Source organism: Alligator mississippiensis, chromosome 3, assembly GCF_030867095.1.
Source record: "Alligator mississippiensis isolate rAllMis1 chromosome 3, rAllMis1, whole genome shotgun sequence".
NCBI lineage: Eukaryota > Metazoa > Chordata > Crocodylia > Alligatoridae > Alligator > Alligator mississippiensis.
This window is the reverse complement of record NC_081826.1, coordinates 162,969,559-162,994,438: the sequence shown is the minus strand read 5'-3', so window position 1 is coordinate 162,994,438 and position 24,880 is coordinate 162,969,559. Positions and strand designations below refer to the sequence as shown.

Sequence of the window (24,880 nt, the reverse complement as noted above, 5' to 3'; positions counted from 1 at the left end):
TTTTTCTTTATGTACTGTACCGTGTAAGTGCATTTACAGTGCTCAATAATTAATAACAATCATAGCAAACTCATCCTTTTGAGGAGTTCAGTGCACAAGGCAGATATGAAATTTAATAACTCAACCAGAATATTTTTGGACATGAAACAAAATGAGCCACATTCATCTCTGGTGTAATTCCAGAGTGTGATTCACTGACATTGTTACAGCAGGGGAAGTCTTGGTTCAACGACTTCTGTTTAATCAGGGATAAAGACCCAATTGTGCTTCCACTGACCAGTGATAAAATTTCTATTGACTTCAGTCAAAGCAGGATCAGGCCCATGATGATGAATAATGGAGGTACAGGGGTAGGGTCTGTTTTTCACTTTCACATTCCTCATCCATTCTATGCTGCTGCCGCTAAGGACCTAGAGATTTGCCCCAGTAGGGTTGATGAATAGCTGGCTCTGTGCTACCTGCTCCTGGACCCCTCAGATAGCAGACTTTCTGGATGTGTGCTTTGTGGGCAGCAGCATGCCTGGGTATGCTAACCTCCAGGACTAGGGACAAAAGCTACACATAAACTGGTTTAAGGGACCATAAACTGATTTAAACCTGTAACAGAACATAAGTTGAGTGCACATAAACTAGTTTCAAAATGGCTGAAATGGGTTTAAGATAAACCTGGCTGAATGTAGAGTTAACTGATTTGGGTCAAACTGGTTTATGGCACTTCTGTCCCAATCCCCTTTCTGGTTTAAGTTAAATCAGAGTCCCCCAGTATCCCAGCATGCTTTTCAGCGCTGGGCTGGGCTGGGCTGTCTTTTCCAGAGAGCAGGGCTGGCCCTGTGCCTCTCCTCCCTAGCTGGAGCAGTATCACTGCTCCAGCTGGCTGTGAAGAGGGAGAGGACTGCAGGCACAGCAGCATCTGCCTGGCTTCCCCCTACCTCCCGCTCGGTGCTCAAGCAGGGATTCCCCCCTTCCCTCCCTCCCCTCTCCCACAGTATGGACCCATCTCGGTATCTGGTCATGGTCACACCATCCCTTAGCTAATGCTAGCTAATTCTGAGAGGTGTTTGTGTGTGTGCATCTCCAGTTTCACTGGGACAAAGGCAGACAGAAAAGTGTCTGCTTAGGGCTTTTTGGAGCTAATCAACAGATCAGCTGGTAATGTCTCTCCATTCCTTGAAAAAAACTGTTTAAGAGGAGCCTGAACTAATGAGAAAGGGTTTTGTTTACTTGATGGGTTGTGATAAGCTTTGTGTTACCAGCTTTCTGCTGACTCCCTTGCCTGTCAGGTTTACAGACAGTATAAAGAAGTGGGGAGAGGGAGATTGAAAAGCTCAGTATCATCAACAGATGCATGCACTCCACACAACCACTCTTCCTTCCCCACTTTGCCTCAGAGTGCTACCTGGGGTCTGGAGTCTGGCAACACTCCCTGCCCCTTGAACAACAAGCTGGGAAAAGCCAAGGACTGTGCAGGCCAGAGTGGGGGATTAAACCCCTCTCTAATCAGAGCATCCTGTTGGGGCCTGGCCATGCCCCTCCTCCTCCCCTCAGTATTATGGAAGGGAAGGGAGGGCTGCTGTAGTGCCCCCCGGCTTCTAGCCTCAGCCACAGCAGACATGAGCTTGCATTTCTTGATTTAAAAGTGAATGTCTATCCACTTGCAAATTGGTTCAAGCTCTGCAGGTTAGACTAAATTGCAAAGATTGAATCAATTCAGGCTTTGGCTTTTTTAATGTCTGTCCCTAGACCTGCAGTTCTGGGCTGAAGGACTGCACTCTGGGGCAGAAGATCCAGCTGATACAAGTTAAAGCACACCTGAATGTGCCCTAACCTGCACTGTGTTATGCACTGGGGCATGGTCAGTCTAGGTTTGTTACCTGAAGCACAGGTGTAGTCCAGATAGGTTTCCCAGGGAGCTGGAGATCTGGAAAGGTCTGGTGTCAGAACTAAATTGGGAAGTCATAACTGAAGTCGGGACAACTCAGGGTCAGAAACTGAAGCTGATGATGAGGTAAGACAAGGGTTAACTAGGAACAGAAGCCAAAAGCCAGAGATGAAAGTCAAACCAGAATCACAGTCAGGGAAATGGAATCAGGGAATGGCCAGAGCTCTTACTGGAAGCCAGAGTCAGAGCCAGGAGTCAAAACCAGAAAACCAGCTTGGAAATGCATAGAAGGTCAGGGGCAAGAACTTTGGTCTTTGCTCAGACAAAAAGACTGTAGGCTGGGCCTGCCTTTTTTAAGGGCTGGAGCAGGTGGGCCTGTTGCCTGTGGCTTCAGAGGATTGATTGTCCTGATTTCCTCAGCCCTGCTGGGACCAGGGTGCTGCTCTGGGCTTGCTTCAGGTGGCACTTCTTCTAGGGATGACTGGATTGGGACCGTCTGGGTTCAGGGTTCTGGCCTAGCCTCCGTACACACAGAGAATCAAACCAACTGCTGGATGCCCCTAGTGTTTTGAGAAGAGGTAGCAGGAAATATTACCTCCCTGACCAAATGAAATGAACTGGTGTTTCTGATGATCTGGCTGAGTCTGTTATTAAAAGATCCAAGGTACAGAGGATCTGTATACCTATAGTTTGGTGCTTAGTTCTCTCCTCTGCCCAATTTTTCAACCACCATTCCCAATGTGTCCACCTCAAATGGAAAGTGACCTGGTTTGACCAATCAAAGCTCTTTAACTTACATTTTTGCCCATATTTTCTGCAAAAAAAAAAAAAAAATCTCTCGCATCAAACCTGCAGCACTTAAATCCAAGATCAGGGCTGTCATGTCTTGCACTGCCCCAGTTTGAGGCAGCACACTTCAGGAATGATATTCCACTCTGCCTGGCAGGGCGGGGGAGGACAGAGGCACCACATTGCCTCGAAATAGGCCAGCATGAAAGGACACGTCAGGACATACTGAGGAAGGTGCTGCTGGCTCCATGCTTATGTACATCCAATGGCTAAGTGGTCTCTGCTGGGACTGAACTATAGTGCTGGGCTCTGCTCACAGCCTTAGGGTGGATTCCAACCCCTCTTTAGCTCCTTGCAGAAAGCCCATACATTATTATTGCTTTCATATAGCAATCATGTATATAGCACCATGAGTGCTCCTGGCATTTTTTAGATGAATAGAAGTGTGTGCTTGGCCCACTGTTTTGGCAGGCAGACAGTGCCTAATTTCACCCTGAGAACTATGTTTTAAGTGAAATAACTGCCCTTCCCACTTCACAGAGAGGTTATAAGGATAAATATACTCACCCTGCTGCTACCCCAGGGATCATGTCCCTTGACCTAAGACAGGCCTTTGTACTCCAAACTGAGTATACTATTCCTACCTCCCTGTAGGGCAGTGGTTCTCAACCTTTTTTGTACCAGGACCCATTTGTAAACATCAATGGCCAATCCTGACTCTCTTCCCCTCATTTCCAACCTGCTGCTACCCAGGCCCCAATCCCCCAGTGTGTGGGGCAGCTGGGGGAGGGAGCATGGGGAGTCCCAAGGAGCCCTTTGCAGGCTGGAGCTATGCCAGCCTGCAAAGGAAAAACCACTGTTGCCCACATTTTTCTGCTTTAAAGAGGAATCAATTAAAAAAAAAATTGGCAATCCTTTCATATATGCTTGTTGACCCACTTTTGGGTTCCGACCCATGGGTTGAGCAATGCTGCTGTAGGCAAGCTGCTCTGTTAGAAGCCCCATTTTACGCCCTTCCAATACATCTAGACTAGGAGGTTTCACAGGAATAACTATGCTGGTATCATTATCCCCTCTGTGTAGACAGGGCCTGCATAAATGGAAATTTCTGTCATTTACTTCCCTTCTGTTTTCTCTTAGCTATGTGATGGATTGCTCTATCTGTGGCATTTGCTTTGATGCTTGTTAATTTGGTGTAAAAGGCTCTTTGGTGACTTGTCTTGATGAGTTTTCAGTTTTGCCACTGTTCTCTATATTTATTACTTTGAATATAAACATCAAAATTTAAAAAACCCAGCACAGATAGCTAATGAAATAAATATAACCACTGTGTTGCCAGCTCTTGGGATTTTATTCTCACAAGAGTAGCTGCTTTTTTCTCTCAAGCTCCAGCTCTTGGTTTTATGTGAATTCAGAAGAATTTTAGCTTTCATTTTAAAACTGTGAGAGCCCCTAGCCTTCATAGCTATGGAGGGAACTATGACCCTGAATGGTCTAAATCAGAATACAAATGAAGAGATCTAATAGTTATTTTAAAATCCTGTTATATCTTTTTAATTCAGTATTGCAACTATGGGAGACTGTTACTCATCTTGTTAGAGTGCTAAATGTCATCACACAAGCTACAGAACCTAGGCCTGAAGTTCTGTAGCTTGTCTCTCACAGGCTATATACACTGTGCCATGTAACATAAGGCTAGTCTGTTAATCTTAATTAATTTACATTATATTTTAAGCAGCAAATTCTACAGAACATTTATAACCACCATTCACAGCATGGGAACATGGTTAGCAGGTAACACTCTAAAATAAGCTAACATTTTATTAATTCATTAATAATGATTCATTCTTTGTTAGTATAAACTGCTTTAAAAGAAAAGTAATTATGCCATTCTAGTATACTGCAGAGCAATGCTAATAATACTTTGTCTCAACATGTTGCAAACATTTATGGTTATCAACCAATCTGTCAAATCGGCATGGGTTACATAACAATTAATTTGTCTACCACTGAAATGTAGCCAGTCTTTAGGTGGAAAAACACAACAGGAAATAGTAACATGACTCAAGTTTAGGGCAAGAAGTGGAGAAAAAAATGATATCATATTCAGTTTAGACTGCTTTTAGACTGTGTTGGAATAAGGCCAAGGCTGAAGGCTAGATTCTGTATAAATTGTTAATATCTATAATTTATGTAAAGTGGTGTTAAATATGAAAGGCAGGAAGGGCAGTGTTGGAGTTAAAACACAGGCTTGGAGATTTACTTTCTATTTCCTGCTCTGCCACCAATTTCTCACGTGACCTGGAAGAAGAATTTCAGGCCACGATTGTCAAAACTATTCATTGGCTTTGTTACCCAGCTTGAGACAAGCAGGGAATTGATTTTCAAAGAAACCAAGACCCTGCAGGTCCCACTGAGTTTGATTGCATTGTGGGAAACTGTACTGCTGACAATAAGGCTGTGGACAGACATAACTTTCCACCACTTCAAAAGGGGAGAAGGAATTGCCACTCAGGAGTGTGCAGCAGCTGTGAGGGTGGAAGGGTTTCCTGGGCATGCTTCTCTGGGTTAGGGCTAAAAATGGAGGTTGGGATGTATCCTTCCTCAGCTGATCTGACTGATCAGCAAAAACAGGCATCACCCTTGTCCCACAGGGTTGGACCCTTGTCACTCCTAGGGCTTCAAGGGCCTTATCTTGTGGAAGAACAGCTCCAGGTGCCACACCCCAACCCGAGATGCAGCAGCTTGAAAGCATACCCTGGGAATCTCCTGCAGGGCATTCCTGGGGTTTGCAGGCAGGGAAATTCCCAGGGAATACAGGATTGGGCCCCTGAGGCCCCTAGAGCACCTTCCCCAGTCTTGCTGAAGAACTGGCAGCTTTGGGCTGCCCACTCTCTCTCACCATAAAACAGATATGTACTATAAAAAAGCAGTACAAATTTATACCACCTCTTGGGCATTTGTGGCATGACTAGCAGCATAGATGTCTATTTACTTTTGTTTTGTGCCTCCATAAAAATGTTTATGGCAGCACAAAAGCAACACCCTTTTATAGCCTAAGGGTGCATCCCTCTGCGTATGCATGTCCAGTTTTCAGCACCTCAGACCCGATTGAGGTGCTGCAGACCACACATGGCACATGCACACCAGTTCTCCATGCCACAGATTTGCAGCATGATGCCAGAATTTGACACTGGAAGATCCTGATGTAAAAAAAAAAAAATCTCTGCAAAAAGTGGCATGGCACATGTAGTTCACACTGCTGCTGCTAGAAACAGAGCCTGGCAGGCCAGAGCCATGCTTTGGCTGCCAGCCAGACTTTGAACAGCAAGATTGCCACCACCCCTGCCCTAGGAGGCCAGGACTCCAGGTAAGGCTGCTGGGCCCAGCACAGGTGCTGACCCCAGCCGACACTACCACACCCGGGACAATTTGCCTTGCACCAACCCCACATGAAGGGGCATCAAGTTTGTGCCACTACTATTTTTGCCAGGGCAACTGCATGCCCCTGAATGTGGGGACATGCCCTAAGTGAGCTAAACTATTGTAATTTTAACCTGGAATGAAACAGGATATAAGTTACAACAGTTCTGCTACGCTTCTATCCTTATAAGAGCATGCAGATGTAACAGTTACATCTTACCAGCTTGTGCCAGTATCATTCCACACTGGTATAACTGTTATGTCTCTCTACTCTTCAGGTTTCACAGTGGCACTCAGGAAATCTAAGTACTTGCTTCCAAAGTGTGTGCTGTAATTTTCCCATCTGGAAAATGGCAAGAATGTGGTAAATTGAGGTGTCAGATAAATTAATTCATGTTTCCCACCACATTTTGTGTATGAAGTTTGAGAGCTGGAGGGAATCAATTCTGCAGTCATGCAAACATGAAACTCCCATTAAAGTAAACAGGAGCTTGGTGTATAGAAAGATGACTGGATCAAGCACTCGTACTATCTCACTTCTGGTAGTAGGACCTGTGATCTAATGTCTTTACCTCTCCTCTATGCATAATAATTGGTGACCTCATTGATACCTGCTTCAGTGTTTGCAAATAATTGTTGTTTATCGTTTTTAACCTTTTTGCAGGAGTGTTTGCATTTGGACTTTTTGCCACTGACATATTTGTAAATGCTGGCCAGGTAGTGACTGGGAACTTGGCTCCATACTTTCTCACGGTGTGTAAACCCAACTACACAGGAAATGACTGCCGGGCTCACCATCAGTTCATAAACAATGGGAATATCTGCACTGGGGACGTGGAGGTGATAGAAAAGGCGAGGAGATCCTTTCCATCCAAACATGCTGCTTTGAGCATTTACTCAGCCTTATACGCCACGGTGAGTACCTGAGACAAGTGCCAATTCACATGAAGAGGTTTCTGTTGCTATGGCTATACGTGGACTTTTTTGTTTTCTATTCATGGTGGGAAAGAACCTATACTTTTTGTGTGCATGTGTGACTGGAGTCCTTTCTAATCCAAATTCAGCCCTTGGGTAAGGTAGTGCAGCTCCCTCCACTGTCCCACCTGCGGGACAGTATGTCCTAAAAGCATGAGGGCCAGCTGGAAGGGCCTGGATTCCAACCCTGCCTCCGCTGCTGATTTTTCTTGTGGCCTTGAGGGAGCTATTTCACCTCCCTGACTCAGTTTCCCCATTGTAAAACAGATAATGATAATGCTTACCATGCCTCACAGGACAGTACTAACTTTAAGTACTAAATCATACTATTTTGATGGGAGTCTCTTCTGATTAGACCTATGCTGAATTTTGCTCCCCTTCTCAGAGATAGAAGTCTACATACTGGTGAGCTCTCCCTTAAAATAATTTAAGGACAAATTTTGCCAGGATAATAAAATGACTGAGCCTGCAGAAGGGAATTTCCGGAGGGTGATACTGCTTTACTGCCAGGTCAGGAGTACTTGATGCCTTTGAAATCCCTTTTAATCATATCATTTACTCTTGTGTTCCTAGAAACATTATAACACCCTGCAGTCATGCAAGACTGTCTAGTTAAAGTTTGTGCGGTGCTTTCTGAGCATGCAGGGGACTGGAAGTATTGGAATGAAGGTAGCCTGATACAGTACTCATTGAAAGCCCTGGTAGTCTTCCTGTTTTCTTGACAAGGTGAAATTCTACCATCCTTTGCTCCTCATTTTCCTCCCCAATATTCCCACCAAAATCAGTGGGCCCTCTCAGTAATTTAAGTACCCCACAAGGTACGAATAGCTCAATTTGGGTCAAAGGGGAGGTTTGAGGTATGGGTCTGTTGTCCAGCCAGTCAAATGCAGGCCTTAAATCTGCTCAGCCAGGATATTCACTGAATGATTCCAACTTACCTGGTTAGCAAATGCATAAGACTCTTTACTACTTGTATTTTGGAGCATGAAAGGCAAGACGTTTACCACATATTTTTTTTCAATGTCATGTAGATGCTAACAGTGATACAGAAGCATTAACTTACATGACCTGAGAGCACCCTCCAGGTACAACCTCTACATTATATCTAAGTGCATGGCTACATGGCTAACTTACCTTGCCACACAACAGCACATTCAAGCATCACACTGCTATGCATGAACTGAACTTCCTGAACTGGAAAGAATGTAGGCACGTTTGTGCAGCATGTCCAGCAGGGTAATTAGCACTGCTGAGTGACAGTGATGGTTAGCCTGCCCCCTGCTAATTAGCATATCCACAGCACCATGCAGCTACAGCTGTATTACTTCAGTTGTGAAGGCAACATGCACAGAGCAGCATGGTACACTGATTCTTTGAGGGCTCCCTCTTTCATGGTAAGTTAACCCTGTAGACATGACTTAAGATCCCTGTAGTTGTTCCCATACCCATTCCTTTGGGCAGGGCTTGTCCTGAAGTGCTTGGAAAGCACCTAGCACAGAGTGGATGCCACTGGAAAAACAATAAATAATAATGTTCTAGAAAGCAGGCTCTAGTTGGCTAGGACATTTGGGGAGCAGCAAAACCGTATGAGATACTGGCTGTATTCCTGACATGCTGCCTTCCCATTAGAGTCCTGGTTCCAGGGAGACTTCTGACCAACACTACTCCTTAGTGCCACAGAGGAGGAGCTCTCAAAGGAGCTTAGATGCCACTAAAAGGATACTGGTGTCCTGGCTGATACATATTTTTCTAGAATCTGGGCTGGAGGAAGGACATTCTGTATCCCCTGCAGCCTCCCTGCACTCACTGTTTCCCAATCCCCACCCCAGCACATTCCCAATGAGGATCCTTCCCAGGTCTGAAATAGGCAATGCAGGGGGTAACTGTACCCCGCTTCTGCACCAAATGGGATTGAACCACTCTTGGAGTGTCCCTCTGTGCATCAATCTGCTAGTGGAGGAGGGGAATGAAATGGGCCTGACATATAAGAGGGAGATCATGTACCCACCTAAGGGAGTAAGCCTTTTCCTTTACCCCCTTCTTGTCTTTTCCAGTCTCAGAGTATCTGGGTGGTAGGAAGCTTTGGCTCTACTCACTATTTGACCAGGCATCACTACCAAGCCAGTGCTGCTGCTGGTGGTACAGCCTGGTAGAAATTATCACTCCCACCCAAAGGAGTAGAAGCAGGAGGAAGTGTGACCTAGAAGTGTCTTTCTGAGTCATAGAGTCACCTTGAACTGGCTCTGGGTTGGTGCAGCTTACATTCTGCTCAGTGCTCACAGTTCTGCATATAGACACATTGTAGCCCTGAATCTCCTATCATTTGATTTCTCTGGGTATGCAGTTACCATGGTTACAGTTTTATAGCCAATAAAAAGCTAATAATTTGAATTAAACTAAGATTAATTGCACCTAATGCCTAATTGTTTCCTGTAGAATTATACTGAGGGGCAGTTTTACTGTTTGTGATAAACCCTGTAAAAGTGGTAGAGGCACTGAACCTAATCTGCAGTATATTAAACTGGATTTTGGCCACTCAATACAAGTGAGAGAGAGGATGGAGCATGGATACTCTGGGACGGAGAGCACACTGTGTGAATGCTCCCATCATCCTTCATACAGCTGGGGAGAGCCAAGAATCTATTCTACTTACTGAGCTAAAGTAACTTCTACAGAGTCCTCGCCCACGGCTCCACTACATTGCCTTGTTCACTATGTGACACAGCTAAGTGGGCCAAGTGCTGGACATGGGGCTTGCTCCAATTGTCTGTTGTGTTGCTTTGTAATTTTGTGGTCTGTATGGGTTTAGGTTGATGCAAAAGAGATGGTGAGCAACCAAAAGCTCTGTCTTGGATTCCTTACATACACCAAATTAACACTGCTCCAGTCAGTGTGTAGAGATGGGGAAGGAATTCAGAACGTAGCCCCCAGTTCAGTCCTTTTAATTAGGGAAGGGAGAATCTGTTGTGCCAGATTTGGAATCCATTGGGAAAGAAATGACGGGCTTCAGTTTCAGACCACACCTGGAAATATATGAGAGTCCAAGTTGTTTCTATGCCTTGGCTGCTGCATGTTTATTTTAATCCTCTAGAAGTGGGACAAGAATTGGTTTCAACAAGAGTTATTCTTGTTTTCAAAGCAGAGGCTTCCATTTGGTTAGAAATACATGCTTATAATTAAATTTCTCTAAAAAAAAATAGCATACTCATGAATATTTCCAATCTAATAACTCATGGCAGAGATATCAGTGAGAAATACATATTTCATAACTACAAACGTGTTGTAATGTAAAACTTACCCAGGCCACATTAATTCTTACCAACTATCCCCCAGTTGCTGAGCAAGCTCGTAGCAAAGCTTGACAAAAGCTTACCAGCTCTTCTGACTGAAGCTAACGTAGTAGACTGGGTACAGTCTGTAGTCGGGGTCAGGGAGTGGAACTTCAACCACCTTTCTGAAGATAAAGGATGAGCTTTTATTAATGGATAGAGAACAGACATTACTTCTCAACTGCCAGGACTTCTCTGATGTCTTTGACATTGTTGACCATGAGATATTGCTGTTTCATCTGAGTAGGCAAGGGAGGAGGGTCAAGAGAAAAGCTTCCCAATCAGCAACACGTCTGTCACACGTGGCACAGGCAGTTTCTGTGTGTGGTGCATGGCAGATCAGAAAGGGAGCAGCAGATAGGGCAGGGAGCAGAAAGCAGAATTGCAGATTAGGCAGGGACCAGAAAGCAAAGCAGCAGTCATGGTGCAGTCTCCACAGGCTTGAAGGAACAAACCCTACAGCGTAGTTTAGAGGTACTCTTGGTTTCCACACTGGCTCCAAACTCCTCCGTTGCAGTACTTAGAAGTACTACACTCCTATTATCTCACTTGGTCACATCTTCGTCACATCTCAGATGGAGTACAACAATGTTATGCATTTGGAAATGAATTTTTCAGTGCTTAGAAAACTTTCAGCCAGTACAGAACTGCTTAGCAATGCAGGATGCCACAAAACCATCAATTCCATCCCCCACCCTTTACGTTGGCTTTGCATAGAATTTCAGGTAGAGTTCAAGATTTTGGTCCTTATCCCCAAGCTGCTCTATGACCTGATCCCAGTACATCTAAGACTGCTTAAAGTTCCAGGATGGAGTCTACAATGAACAGCTGTGCTTCTCTGACACAATGCCACTCCCAGGAAGAAACCTATCTATGTAAGTAAAAGAACTTTCTTGGAGGCTTGTCTGAAGCAATTCTATGAACCCCCCCAGGAGCAATGGACCACCCCATCTTTTTCCTCAAGGGCAAATGACATTTCTTTGACCATGCCTGATCTAGCAGAGATATAAGGCAATGTATATGTTTGCTTAAAAAATACAGGAAAGAAAACAGACAGAAACAAGATACTCCATAGTGTTTGCTTCTGTCCCTAAGAGAAAGATGAGAGAAGAAACTTGTGCCAACTGTTAGTCAGATGGCTAGTTGCACTCCTGGAAGGGACACGGGTATTGTGGCAAATAGAATAGAATGCCTATTTATATAATTGAATCATCCCATTTTTGCTGTATGTAAATGTAGATCTCTCTTGCTTTCTTCCCTTTTTAGCCATCCTCTTTTTATGTTCATATTCTCCAAAATCCAATCCAAGTTTTGTAAAAACAAAGTTTCTCTTGAGGAAGGCCACTATCCATGGAAGGTTTTCCCAATGTCCAGAAGAGCGCAAGTGCCAACAATATTCAGCTTTGAAACTTCCCCTTAAATTGAGAGAGGAAAGGTGTTGTATGAAACTACAATAATTTCCTAAATTTAGTTGGGGGTTTTAGCCATCCAAGCAAGAAAGAACTACAGTGATTATTCTTGTCTGACTGCCTGCCTGACACAGGCCAGGGAACTACCCTGGGATTCCTGCATCAAGACCTTAATTTATGGATGAACTGGAGCATGACTTTTGGGAAAATACCTAGTCTTTAGTGCCAGCATCCTGCTAATGAAGAATGTAATGCTTTCTGTTCTTATGGTTAATTACCCTCACTGTTAATATTTTTCATCTAAATACAAGTTTATGTTTTTCCTCCTAGATTCATTCAGTCTTTCAGTCACAGTGGACTTGCCCAATCGTCATGTTAGTTAGTTTTTTTCCCCATGTGAATAATCCAAGCCCTCCACTTCTCTCCAAGAAAACAAATATAAGTGAAGGGGTTTTTTCTCCCTGTATTACAGAATTTGCAGTTATCACAGCAGGTCCCAACTGTTGGTTTCAAGAGCTGATCATTTTCCCTGGGATACTATGAAATAAATCACTCCAGCAGCACTTGGCTAGTAGGCAGAGAATAACACTGCTCACATAATCCAGTTCTGACTCCCAGTTGATCCTTTGAATTGTCTTCTTGGGGCAGAGATGCAAAGGGAAAAAAGAATTGGTGTAATTATTCATACCACTGTGTTTCATTTTTATGTCATGTTTTCCATTGTTTCCATAGAAAACCTCTATAATAACTTGGCACCTTGTAACAATAGTCAGCTTTTTCCAATTTATCAAGAATGAGTGGATAAAGAGTGCCCCCTACTGTCCATTTCTGACCATTACGTCTCATGTATAATTTGTAAGTCTTTACTAAACAGGAATGGAGGGCTGTCACAGGCAATATGTTTTATAGCATCCCCTTGGTCACCTGATCAAGCTCCTAAGATCTAGTTTGGCTGTTTGGTCCCACTAGTCCTGTTGCTAGTCTGAAGCACCTCATCCTATGCTGGTTAAAATACTTTCTTCTAATATTCAGCCTTAATTTATTCTTGGCCCTAGAGGGGCACAAGATGGAAAAGGACTTCTTTATCCAGCGAGTCCAAGAGACCTTCTTTTGCAGGTGATCAAGTCATACAGTCCCTTCCATAAATCAGGCAGGTTCCATCTTTCACGTACTTGGGTAGATAAAGGCTGCCTGTATGTTTTGCCTGAGAAATAAATCTTTATGACTAGCTAAGCCTTGTAATTCTGAGGGGTGTAATTAATTGATCAGAGCAGCACAGATGTGATTTTACACAAAAGCTGCTGTGCTGTCTGCCTTGCATATTGTATAGTAAGGGGCCAAATTCAGGTGGCATGTGCAGAGCTCCATGGTGCTGAAACGCTGCACTTGCATCGGGGTGGATAAAAGTGTAGTGTAGCCTGTGTAGTGAGCAGTGGGAGTCAATACTGGACTCCTCCACTCCAGTCTCATGCTTGTCTTTTCCATTCCCATTTGTGTTCAAATAAGGTTGCAGCTAAGCCATTTTGCTTCTTCCTCTAGAGTCAGCCATCACAGTAAGTGAATGCAGAAGGTTGCGGGGCGGGGGGCGGCTCTTACCACACCGGCTAGTGAGGTGCAGCAGCTTCCCCAAGCCAAGAAGAGGAAATGAGGAAAATGGGTTTAGATTAAGGGAGAACTGCACTGATAGATGCATAGGGAAAAAGAGAAGGGAAAAACCTTGAGAACGTGGAGTAAGGGCACAGTAATTTCTTTGAAAATGGAAGATTTAGTACCTCAGCAGTGGCATTCACCTACCCCAAGAGAATCCATGTGCATTTAGCCATATCCTTTGAAGACCAGAGCTCCTCATGTATAGTTACCCTTATCAGAGATTATGGTATGCTACAGTAATGTCATGTCCACTCCACCTGATTTTCAGGATTTTGGGATGTGTGCAAGAGAGAAAGAGAGAACAAGGATAAGCACCTAGTTGGTGCTAATCATCCCCAGATGCTGGAACACATCAGCAGAACTTGTAAAATGATATTCAGTGCTTTGATACCCAGTATCACCACTGGCTCAGGAAAGAATACAAGGCAATTTCAGCCAAGCCAAGCCTTGTAGTACCAGTACGAGAACCAGCAGCTTGGAGTTGGTTTCCCATCCTCTACTCCATGCAGTTAGTATGAAAGCAAAGCAGATCTTTGACCCTTCCCTCCCTTGAGAATATGGAGAAGGGGCACAGTAATTTTGTTGCCAGTAGAATGTTTGGTACCTAAATAGCAGGCTTCAGGCACCCCAAAAGGATCCATGTACATTTAGCCTGACCCTGTAAAGAGCAGAGCTCCTTGCATGCACTGCTGTGCAGCTACCAAGCTACATGCACTCATGAACCTTCTACCCCTGAGACAAGATCACATATATGGGAATGAGTCTTTGCAGGGGCCTGCAGAAAACACGCACAGACAGCCATGCAGTGGTGTGGTTACAGAAAACAAAGCTACAGGGGGCAAATTCTATGGAAAATGGAAATGTTCTCTCAAGGGTCATTAGTCAAAAATTACTGGCCACAAATTACAGTATTTTCAGCTTTCAGGTTTTGGGTTTTCAAACAGCAACAACAAAATGGATTTCTTTTTCTGATGGAAAGAGGACACACAAAAATGATTTTCACTTCATCAAACCCCCACGACCACCACCAGCAGTTTTCCATAATGGATGGTTTTTGACCTGCCTTAGGAACTACCAAGAAAATGCCAGAAGAGAACTTCTGCTCCCAGACCAAGAGTCCTCTCTGTGGCTTTGCAATCCTTCTTTTTGCCAGCAAGGAGGGAGATGGTTCTTTCTTATCAGACCTATACATTGTGGATTAAGTCCAGACAGCAATATATTTGGGGAAATCCTATTCTAATATATATTCCAAACACATTTTCCTTGTCAGCCCCTGGTTACTTTTATGCTTATGGATGGCAGTGCCCAATATTACTGCAGTGTAGGGTCATATGTTGTCAGAGACATTTTTTAGCGCACACAACTATAGGCATTAACTTTGCTCAACAAGCCAAGCTGTGCTTTGGAAGGTAAAAAAATGCACTTAACTTACCACTGAAGAGGATTCATTGTGTTTACTTCATTATCATTGTGCTGTCAAATTTTGTTTTCTGTTACAGTATCTTTGTATTCATGTTACTCCTGTAATCACAGGCTCTGGAATTAGTACTCTTAAATTGATCCTAACATAGTTTATTTTCTTTGTCAAAAATGCCTTTCAAATTAAAACAAGCTTACAAAACCTAGAAGATCTACTTAAGAAATGCTTTGGAGGACAAGGGAAGTTCCTACTGTATAATTATATTTTCAGTCTCCTGTTGGGGGTGGAAAAAAGGCCTTCCCATAATCTGCTCCATTTCCCATCCATTATTAAGTCCCAGAGTCTCCATGCAACAAAGAAACAAACAAAGAAAAAAGCCTGATTGGTTGCTAAGGGTCTATTTTTTACAAACTTGAAACTGCTTCAGAACTTGTGCACTTTGTTGACTCAGGCAATACTCTCTGTGCTAGAGTAACTGGGTAGGTACATGGCCAGGTAGGACACAGATCCCCTGGCTCACACACAGTAGTGGTTATGCATTGTGAGTGCTGAGACAGATGTACTGTACTTTTTCAGTTATATGTCAACCCCAAATACTCAAATTCAGTTTTAGGAAAAATCTGCTTTTCTCTCAATATAAATCAATAGGTACAGTTAAAAATCTTGAACTGATGTTGCCATTTATACCAGCCCAGTGGCCTGGCATGACTGAGTGGACATTTGACATTCTGGAGTTGATGCTCTCCAATATTGGTTTTTTCCTCCAGAGATCATCCTCTGCTCTGAGCCCCCTCATTCTCAGGGTTTTGTCCAGTTCCTAGCTTGATGTGACATAGCTAAGTGACAAGTGAGCTGCATGCGTTTTTTCACATGCGGCTTGCACTGTTTTTCAGATGTACATCACAAGCACAATTAAAACAAAGAGCAGCAGGCTAGCAAAACCTGTCCTGTGTCTGGGAACCCTCTGCGCTGCCTTCCTGACTGGGCTAAATCGCGTTTCTGAGTATCGAAACCACTGTTCGGATGTGATAGCAGGCTTCATCCTGGGAAGCGCGGTGGCTTTGTTTCTGGTAAGCCATCAGTCCCTACCCCTCTCCATCGCCACCCAATCCAAAGACAACTTAACATTTAAAAAAATCTTGTATTATTCTCTTGTTGCCTATCACAGCTAACTAATCAAGCTGCCAGCAATTACTTCTAATGTAATCTATTTGGATTTATCTTCTGAGCAAATCCTAAAATAAGGTCAGGCTGATATGAATTAATTAATAAGGTTAATGTGATGACATCCTGGTATCTACACAATGATTTTAGTTACTGTACAGGGCCCTCCCAGTGCTGTCCTGGGGAAGAGCTTTTAAGATGCAATAAAATACAGCTGATGTCAGAAAGGAGCCTGACTTCTCTAAATGTGTTGCATGTGAGAACCATGGCACTCACATTTCACAAGCTTCATTGGCTGCCTGTTGTGTGACAAACGTGGGATTCAAGAGCTTACCCTTGGTATATAAGGCTCTAAACAAAGGGCCATTTTGTTACAGGGCAGGCATGAAACAAGTGCAGTAGAAAGCAGGATCAGACGAAGACTGACTTCCTGTCATACCACTTGGAGAAAGGGATTGCTCATGCTCACCCCTTCTCCCAGGAGATTGCATTGGATGATCCAGAGTGCCAGCCAAGTCCTTCCAAACAAAAGGCTCTAGTATCAACAGTGCTTACCAAGGCCACTACTGGCACCTGTCCCTTGCTCCCTGCAGTGCATAGCAGGGTATTGGTACTGTGCTTGGAGATGGTTTGCAAGGTCTTTTTTCTCTCTTTCTTCAGATCACTTCAGGTCACTTCAGATGTTTTTAATAAGAAATGTGCCTGGTTCCCTTTTAATGAAACACCCAATATTCATTGCCTTTGACTACTTGGGAATAAATGTGGATGCTGCTCCTGGGCCTGCTGAAAGCTCTCAAACAGTAATTCCAGGGAAACATCCTTTCAGAAATAGAGTCCATACTAACAAATGTGCAAGCATTCCATATCTTGGGAGCAGACAGGAGGGTCCTTTCCAAGGCAGGGTACTTGTAATTTCTTTGTGTTAGGAAGGGCATTATAGAGCCTTGTCATCCATGAACTATCCAGACACTTTTGATGGAACAGGAGGCCAGATTCAGCCTTCAGTTGCTCAGACTTACTCCTTTGGGAATCAGTCACATGTTTTGAGGCAGTGATGCTCGGCCCTTGCCTCACTACAAAGTTCTGCTATCAGCCTTATGTTGGCAATGGATGTGAAGAGCTCACATCCTTGTAGCTAACCTGGCTTACATGTCAACCCCTAGTGTGGATTCAGCTCCGCTGGCAGATGGTGTCTTCTGTTAGAAGAGCTTCTGTCTTTTGGGCGAGCTGGTGTAGCTTGGGTGGACCAAAAACTACTTCTGCCAATAGAGCTATGTAAATGCCAGGGGATGCAGCGCTCCTTTAACGAAGATGAGCCTCATCAGGCATTGGTGTTAACCAAAGAACCATGGCACCATAAGCTTCCTGAAGTGAATAAGGGCAGTCATATTCCTGTTCAAGAAAACTCCTAAATATGTATGTAGTTGCAGGTTTTGCATTATTCATAATTCAGGGAAAATATGCCCAATGCACACAGTAAAAAAAAAAAAAAAGCGCAAACATTTTCTCTGAAAAGCTGCAGGTGCCAAGTTAAAGAGCCACTTGTAGCTTGGGAGCTGTGGACCAAACAACAGTGTCTTAAGGTAATATTTGACCTAGGGAATACAGTGCCAATTGCAGTCAGTGGTTCTAAAAGAATACAGCACTTATAATCAAGGCTTCTCTTCTCTGAGAGAGAATAGAATAAGAATCGCTCCTGCCTACAGGGTACAGTTATGCTGAGTTACTAAGGTAAGCTCGTACTCACAGCTATGTCAGTCACACTGCTAATTGTCCAGCACTGGGACAGAGATGACCTTGAGCCAAATCCTCAGATCCAGCCACATCCCAAAATCTGCAAGAGTTTTTAGCAGTACCAAGTTAATGGACAGGGATGGAGATGCTTTTATAGTGAGGTTCTAGCTAATTATTCCAGGTGGGCAGCCTATGCTGACCTCTTTTGTTTTGTTTTGTTTTTCCCCTCATCATGTAGGGAATATGTGTTGTCCATAACTTTAGAGGAACACGTGGAGCTCCTTCTAAACTGAAGCCTGAAGACCCACGAGGAGTTCCTCTCATGGCGTTTCCCAGGGTGGAAAGTCCTCTGGAGACATTGAGTGCCCAGGTAGTATAAATTACTGCATTACAGACAGCCTTCAGAAAAGCTGTCAGTCACAGCTGGGTAAAAACTGGTTTAACACTACAGTTCAAACATGTAAAATGTACACCCCTGGTACAGCTCTACCAGCAGAAAAGGGAGCAGCATTGGGTGAGTTGAGCTCAGATATATGTACCACTGACATAGCCTGAAGTCCCACTGTTGTAAATGTTCTGCTGTCAGAGATGTGTCTCTAAATGGAGAGGCAAGATTTTGCATGGGCAGTGCCTTTGCACATGCTTCTTGAGAAGTGAATTTTCAGGTGTTTTTCTTCGCATGTTGAAACAGAATACTGGGTGGGGAGGGAGGTTGGATAATCCAGTCTAATGACACCTTGAGGCTTTCTTGGTGCTGTCTCTCTCTCCCTAAGGACTGACTAGTGCATGTAACGCAGAGCAGAGACTTTTGGGCGCAGACAGAAGTGCAACTCCCCACTGTAATTGAGAATGCTTTTCAAGAAGCGTTCTGAGTTTCAGTGATTCCCTGAACCAAACAGAAGTTCACTGTTGTTTCCAGGGTAGAGGGATCTAGCTGCTGGCTGCCAGTAGCAATGGTCCCTTTTCCCTGCCAGCTCCCTGCCATTTTTTCAGAATGGGATGGGGGGAAAGGGAGCAGAGGGAGCTCATTCTAGGGGTTCCCCAGCCAGCGCTGGAGGGTGGGATGGGTGAATTGGAGCCCACCCCCACCACACACCTTGGGAGGCTCCAGTACACCCACCCCACCCTCTAATGGGGGCTGAAAAAGGCCCAGACCGAATTCCCTCTGCTCCCGTTCCTCCTTCTTATTCTGAAAACAGCAACAGGCTGGGAGACAGGGCAGACACAAGTTACAGAAGACGCTCTGTTTTGAAATGTCTGCATCTGAACCCTCATGCAATGAAGGTTAACATTTTCACCTGACTGGCCATTTCTTAAGCAGTCTGCAGCCATGCACTTGTGTTCGATCGTGGCTATAGGCCCCTTTCTGTGGCCAAATCAGGTAAAAATTATCACTTCTTTGTGCACTATGTGGCTCTTGGCATGCTTAGCAATTCAATAGTAATAACTAATAAATTAATAAGTAATGTAAGTAATAAATAAATACCTGTTCCTGAACTCAGCAGCAGAAAAGCAACATACTTTTACTTTGTTTGCAACCTAATAACAAGAGACTGGTGGGACAAATTTTCCCATTTATATCCGCCTGACCCTATTATATTTCACTGGATTGCACCAGGGTAAGTGAGATGATTTGACACAGCAATTTCAAGGCAGAATATGTGCTGTTGACTAGGAAAGTGCAGTTTATTAGTTAATTTCTTCTGTGCTGCCTCATGTACAGATGTAAAATATACTTTCCACAGAGTTCCTGTTTAAGACATCATAGCACTTAAAAAACATCACTGCACTCCACAGATATGAATTTATACAGAGAGATTTGAACTGTTTAGAAAACGAACGGTTTAAGTTTTTGGAGGTATTTTTTTTCTATGGAAACTTTTCTTCAAATGAACTGAAAACAGAATTTTTGAGGCTTGGGTTTTCAGCTTTCATTGAAAAATCCAAAAGTATTAGAGGAAAGGTGACACTTCTTGTGACAGTTCTGTTTTAATAAAATTGCAAGTGTCAATTCAACAAAAGTTTTTATGGAATTTTTTCAGCCAGCTCTGACAGATGGTGGGAGGGAGGAGGGGTGTAGATAAATTGCTTCCAGCTTGTAAAATGATATGTATGACTACAAAAGCCAGATATTCAGGTTTGTTTTAGCATTCATACTGCACCAGGAGAAAGCCCCCATTGGTACTCACATTGACAGTACATGAGACATCTTTAATGTTTGTCTTTCCACAAACAGAAAAACATCTGTGGCACTTGGACATTTGTGGCATTAATACCATAAGCCAAAATCTCTTTCCAGGGTTCAAGAGTAAGGTCTGGTCCAAAGCCCAGAGAAGTCAATGAGCCTCTCTCCATTGATGTCAGTGGGCTCTAGATTAGTCTAGGAGTAAGAAAACACATACAGCATGCATGAAAACACAGAAAATGTAGCTTTACTCTGAACCTATTCTTTGTGGCTGTGGGAGTGGGCACTCATTAGAGTTTCCCCAAACAATGAAGGTTTCTACAGATGGTCCCACATCTTCTCAAATATCACAGTCATGAAATGGCCCATTCCCTTGGTGTAATAGTACATGGTGTTAATTGGCAGCTGGCTGTGTCCATACACAATGGGCGCGTCTACGTGTGTGCATTTATAGCGCAGAAACCGAAATTACCGCACTGTATGAGCGCACATCTACACATGCACGCCCATACTGTGCAGTAAATATGGCAGGTTATGCTGACTTAAGTGTAAATTTGATACCTGCTTCATGCAGGTATCAAATTTATACCCAATTAGTTACTGCACAGTAACGCACTTGTAGATGCCTTACTGCGTAGTAACACTGTGTGTGTGGACTGACTTGGGACTAACTTTAGTCCCAAGTCAGTCCATACACAGCATTAATGCACTTCAGTGCCTGCACGTGTAGACGGTGGCCTATTCCCACTTACTGCACAGTAAATTTAAGAGGGCATCAATGCACATGGAGACATACCCAGTATCTACCTCTCCATTGTTCCATGACTGGTTATTGTTGCATTGTTTGTCTGTATGGGATATTGTTTGTCTGTGAAGTAAACTCTAAAGCTGAAAACAACTTCACTGTGATCCAACTAAGGAGACCTGACATTCCTCCTTTTTCCCATCTTCAACCATGTGTGCTGTTTGTCATGGGGAGCCTGCTCCCTTTTCTCCAGCATTCTGCTCACACAAGATTAAAATGGCTTAGACCTAACTTTACATCACAATAATGGGCAATGCATCTCAGTTAATACTACTTTGTAGATGCACTGGCATGTGTCCGTGGACAGAGAGCCTGGTCCACTTGATGAGAAAAGGAGTATTACCCCGTGGCACCAAGGTTCTCAAGAGTAGCAGTGAGTGTGTATCGCTCAGTTCTGCAGCGCGCATATGGGACCTGATTTTCAAAGGGCCCTCCATGTTCTGAAAAGTAGGCCCCTTAAAGGTGCCTTAAGTTGGGTACCTGCAAAACTGAGACAACTAGAATCAATAATCTCTCCTGGAAATCTTGGCCTGAGTTAAAAGCAAGTTATAATGGTCTTTGCTGTGACCTCTTCCCTCTAAGCCCTGAATTATTGGGGGAGCTAATTTTTACAGCTCCTAGTTCCCATATAAAGACTTTCCAAGCTTCTCAAATATTTAGACACTTCTTTAAGGATGTGCCAGAGATATTCACGTATTTACATTTTCCTTCCTATAGAATCACTCTGCCTCTATGACTGAAGTAACCTGAGATGGAAGGTGGCGACAGAAGCTATTTTTATTACCCTCCAGTACAATACTCCAAGACACAGTTACTAAATGTCAGACTGTGACGACCAGTATTATGTTATGTCTAGTTAGAGGCTGATGTTTTTGTACATTTTTTGTATGAGGAAGTGATGTAGCTTGCCCTGATTTTTTGTCAGCTTTAATATATTTATGCCAGAATTTAAAAACAAAAACTACAAAAACTACAAAAAAAACCCTAAACCCTTTTCTTGTTTAAAGTGTGCACTGAGGAACTACATCTATGGAATTGTTGATGTTGTTATGTGATATTTGTACACAAACTTTTTTCTTTTTGGTTTTATATACATTGAAATAAAAATAATTCTGTTAAATAAATAATAATTTTGTTACCATAAGGAATGCTTTTGACAAAGGACCAGATTCTGGTCTCAGCAGCCTTGGTGTAAATCTGAAAAAACTGCCTAAATTTACTCCAGATTTGAGCAACTGTGATCAGGAATCTAGCCTAAAAAATTCTAACAGCATTCAGCTTCAGTTCAGCAAGTTACTTAAGTGAGTGTCTGGTCCCAGTCTGTTTTGTTGGACTATTCAGAAATTTCAAATTAAGCATGTCCTCAAGTACCTTGCTAAACCAACGGGTGGGTGAGTGGGTTAGGAATGCCAGAGGATTGTGCTATTTATTCAAGAATGACTAAAATGATATGGTCAGTGTTTTTTTGTTCAGTTTTTTTAATGGACTTTGTGATGAGAACATGTTGGATGCTTAGAAAATACTACATTATTCTATAATAATGGCTGTAAATGCTACAGCTGACAACAGCACTTTCAAATCCTGAACTCAGAAACAGCTTCCGCATGAGGTTAGGTGTGCATAGGAAGGATAGAAAGAGATGTTAGGATGTATGAGGCCATTAGTATGGATTTGTGTAGTATTTCTGTCACGTAAATGTTTCATGATTGCATTATAAGGTCAAAACGTGAACTTGAGGCTGTGTCATGCTTACAACTGGTGCCAATGAGACAACGAGAAGTAACACCACCAACAACCTTAATGGAATTATATAGGATTCAGACTGATGTGTCCAAGAGGTCAGGGGGCCTTCATGGTCTACCTTGGTTTAGGTGCACAGATTTTATTGTAGGGCTCCAATGAGTCATAAAAGTAACTGGCACAGTCTGCAATAGCTAAATCCACATTTTTGTAAATCATATCATACAGAGTTTATATCAAAACTGCTATTTTACAGTTTGCACAGTATTTAAAAATAAATAAATAATGGTTAAAAAAATTAAAATGAAATGAGGGGGGCGGGGAGGGGTTGGGGAATGAAACACAATGACGACCATTTATGACAAATAGAACCAGAGCAAGTTTCATTTCAGGGCTTTTACTTGTTTCTAGGGAATTTCCTGCATCTCATTCTTCTAGCATGGTGATATCTGATGTGTGTCTCCTTTAAAAAATGGAGCCTCTGTCTGTACTTTTACTGGAATGTTTACCTGACACTTCCATGTTGGTTCTTCTTGGCTCTTTTTGTATATTTTTTTTCCAAAACAGATGAAAAAAAATTATCACAAAAAATTGCATCCAGGATTCTGTCATTTGTTTGTGCCCTGGAGAAATTTGGGGGATACTCTTTGTGTGTTGCTTTACAGTGATACCACAGAACAACTCTCAGTGTCTTCCTGGGGCTCTGGTGTTTTACAGTCTTGGGCATGGGAGAACATGGAAACTAGAACTGGTATGTGAGCCTGAGTGACCCCAGATGGGACCCTCAGTGGCTCTCAACCTTCCCTTTTATGGCTTGATACAATGCCTGTTTAAATCGGAAGGAGAATCTCCATTGAACTGATCTGGCTTTGAATCAGGCTTTACATTACTGTCTACTAAGAACATGGTTCATTACCAAAGGTTGCTGGCAGTGGGTACTGTCTCCCACTGGTATCAGAAAATAGTTTTGCTGATCTTGTGAGTGCCAGCCATTTCTGTAGTCGAACCTACCTCATCCAGTGCTTGAAAAGTCGTTAGTTTCGGGGGGGGTTTCTAAGGAGCAGAGGAGCATCCAGAGGACTGCATGTCTGCCAACCATTTTCCTAGTGCAGGCATATCCTAGTTGCCAGCTCTTCGATATTTTAGGGTCTACCTGCGCTAGTGGGAATTCTTCTGCTGCTTCTCTGACCTAGATGAACAGAGAGAGGTTCATCCCAGATACGCTTGGGTTAAGATAGCAGTGTAGCTAGGCAGTTCTGCACCCTAGGGCAGTGGTGTCACACAGGGCACTGGTGCAGGCTGGCATAGGTATAGCAGAGCAAGCCAGGCATTAATGCAAAAGCCGCTGCCAAAATGTGCGTTGAGCAGTGATTTAAAAGCTGAAATTCTGCATCAAAAAAGGAGGTCTGAGGGTTAATTGACACCTCCTGAAGCAACGTCCTCCCTGGGAGTGAACCTCTCACCAGTGCCAGCCCTGCGGCTGCTGCTCTGCCCTCCCTGTCCATCATGTGCCTAGCCCTGGACCTGGCTGCAAGAGCCACTGTATTGAAGGTGCAGAGTGGGGAGGACAGGGGAATGAGGTGCTCCCTCAGCTACGTTCCGGCACCCCCACTTAGGCAGCACACAAGGCTCAAGCGCTGCTCACTGCTGGTTAGAGCTCTTTTGGCAAATATCACATTTTCCCACTGCAAATTCATTTTTTTTTCAAAGGGCATTCATTCCCAGTCAGGAAATCACTGCAACAGAAAATCCACAACCCACTCTAATCAGTACATCCAAAGGCCGTTTGTCTACTCTCAACTTGTGGAGCTGCACATGCAATTCAACATTCAACATTTTCTTAATATAGATGAAACTTAGTTGATGTCTTGATGAGTAATGGTTTACTTCCATCCAGCAGGGTGAGATGAAGAAAAATCTATACTTCTTCCTGGCAGAGAAACCACACCATGACTGGTTATGGGCGCACAGACTGGTTTAAATGCAGTTTAAACCTGAAGTAGACAGACGCAAAAGCCTGTTAAATCACTTTAAAATTTCTTCGAACAAGTCAGAATTGTACTTGGAACATCAAGTACTCTTTTGAAATAGTTTACTGTGAAACAGTTCAGTATTATGTGTGGATGCCAACCTTGCAGTGACATGGGTCTAGTTGGTCCCCCAGGCATCTCACACTTCATCACTCATCACCCCCCTTTCCTCCTCCCTTCCTCTCCCTCCCACTGTACATGGCTGGAACTCTGCTGCTTGTTTTTCCCCTTTTGTTGGCACTTTTTATCCATGAAGTCCCTTGCACTGCTATCTTTCTAACAACCAGCCCCTCATCACGCACTCCACAACCCCTGGGAGCCCAAAAACATAGGTCTAAGCATTCACTC

The 24,880-nt window shown here is 43.5% G+C and overlaps 1 protein-coding gene across 3 annotated transcripts in view; it reads left to right on the top strand.

Annotated features, from left to right (window-relative positions):
* Positions 1–23,098, top strand: part of PLPPR1 (phospholipid phosphatase related 1) — a 251,523-nt gene extending 228,425 nt beyond the window's left edge. For all 3 annotated transcript variants that reach the window (XM_019490796.2, XM_059724611.1, XM_019490797.2), the window contains exons 5-8: positions 6,756–7,006; positions 15,768–15,944; positions 18,011–18,142; positions 21,480–23,098. In XM_019490796.2, coding sequence (XP_019346341.1) covers positions 6,756–7,006; positions 15,768–15,944; positions 18,011–18,142; positions 21,480–21,512 — 593 coding nt within the window. In that variant the 3' untranslated portion in view covers positions 21,513–23,098. The remainder of the gene's footprint in view (positions 1–6,755; positions 7,007–15,767; positions 15,945–18,010; positions 18,143–21,479) is intronic.
* Positions 23,099–24,880: the final 1,782 nt, after the last annotated feature.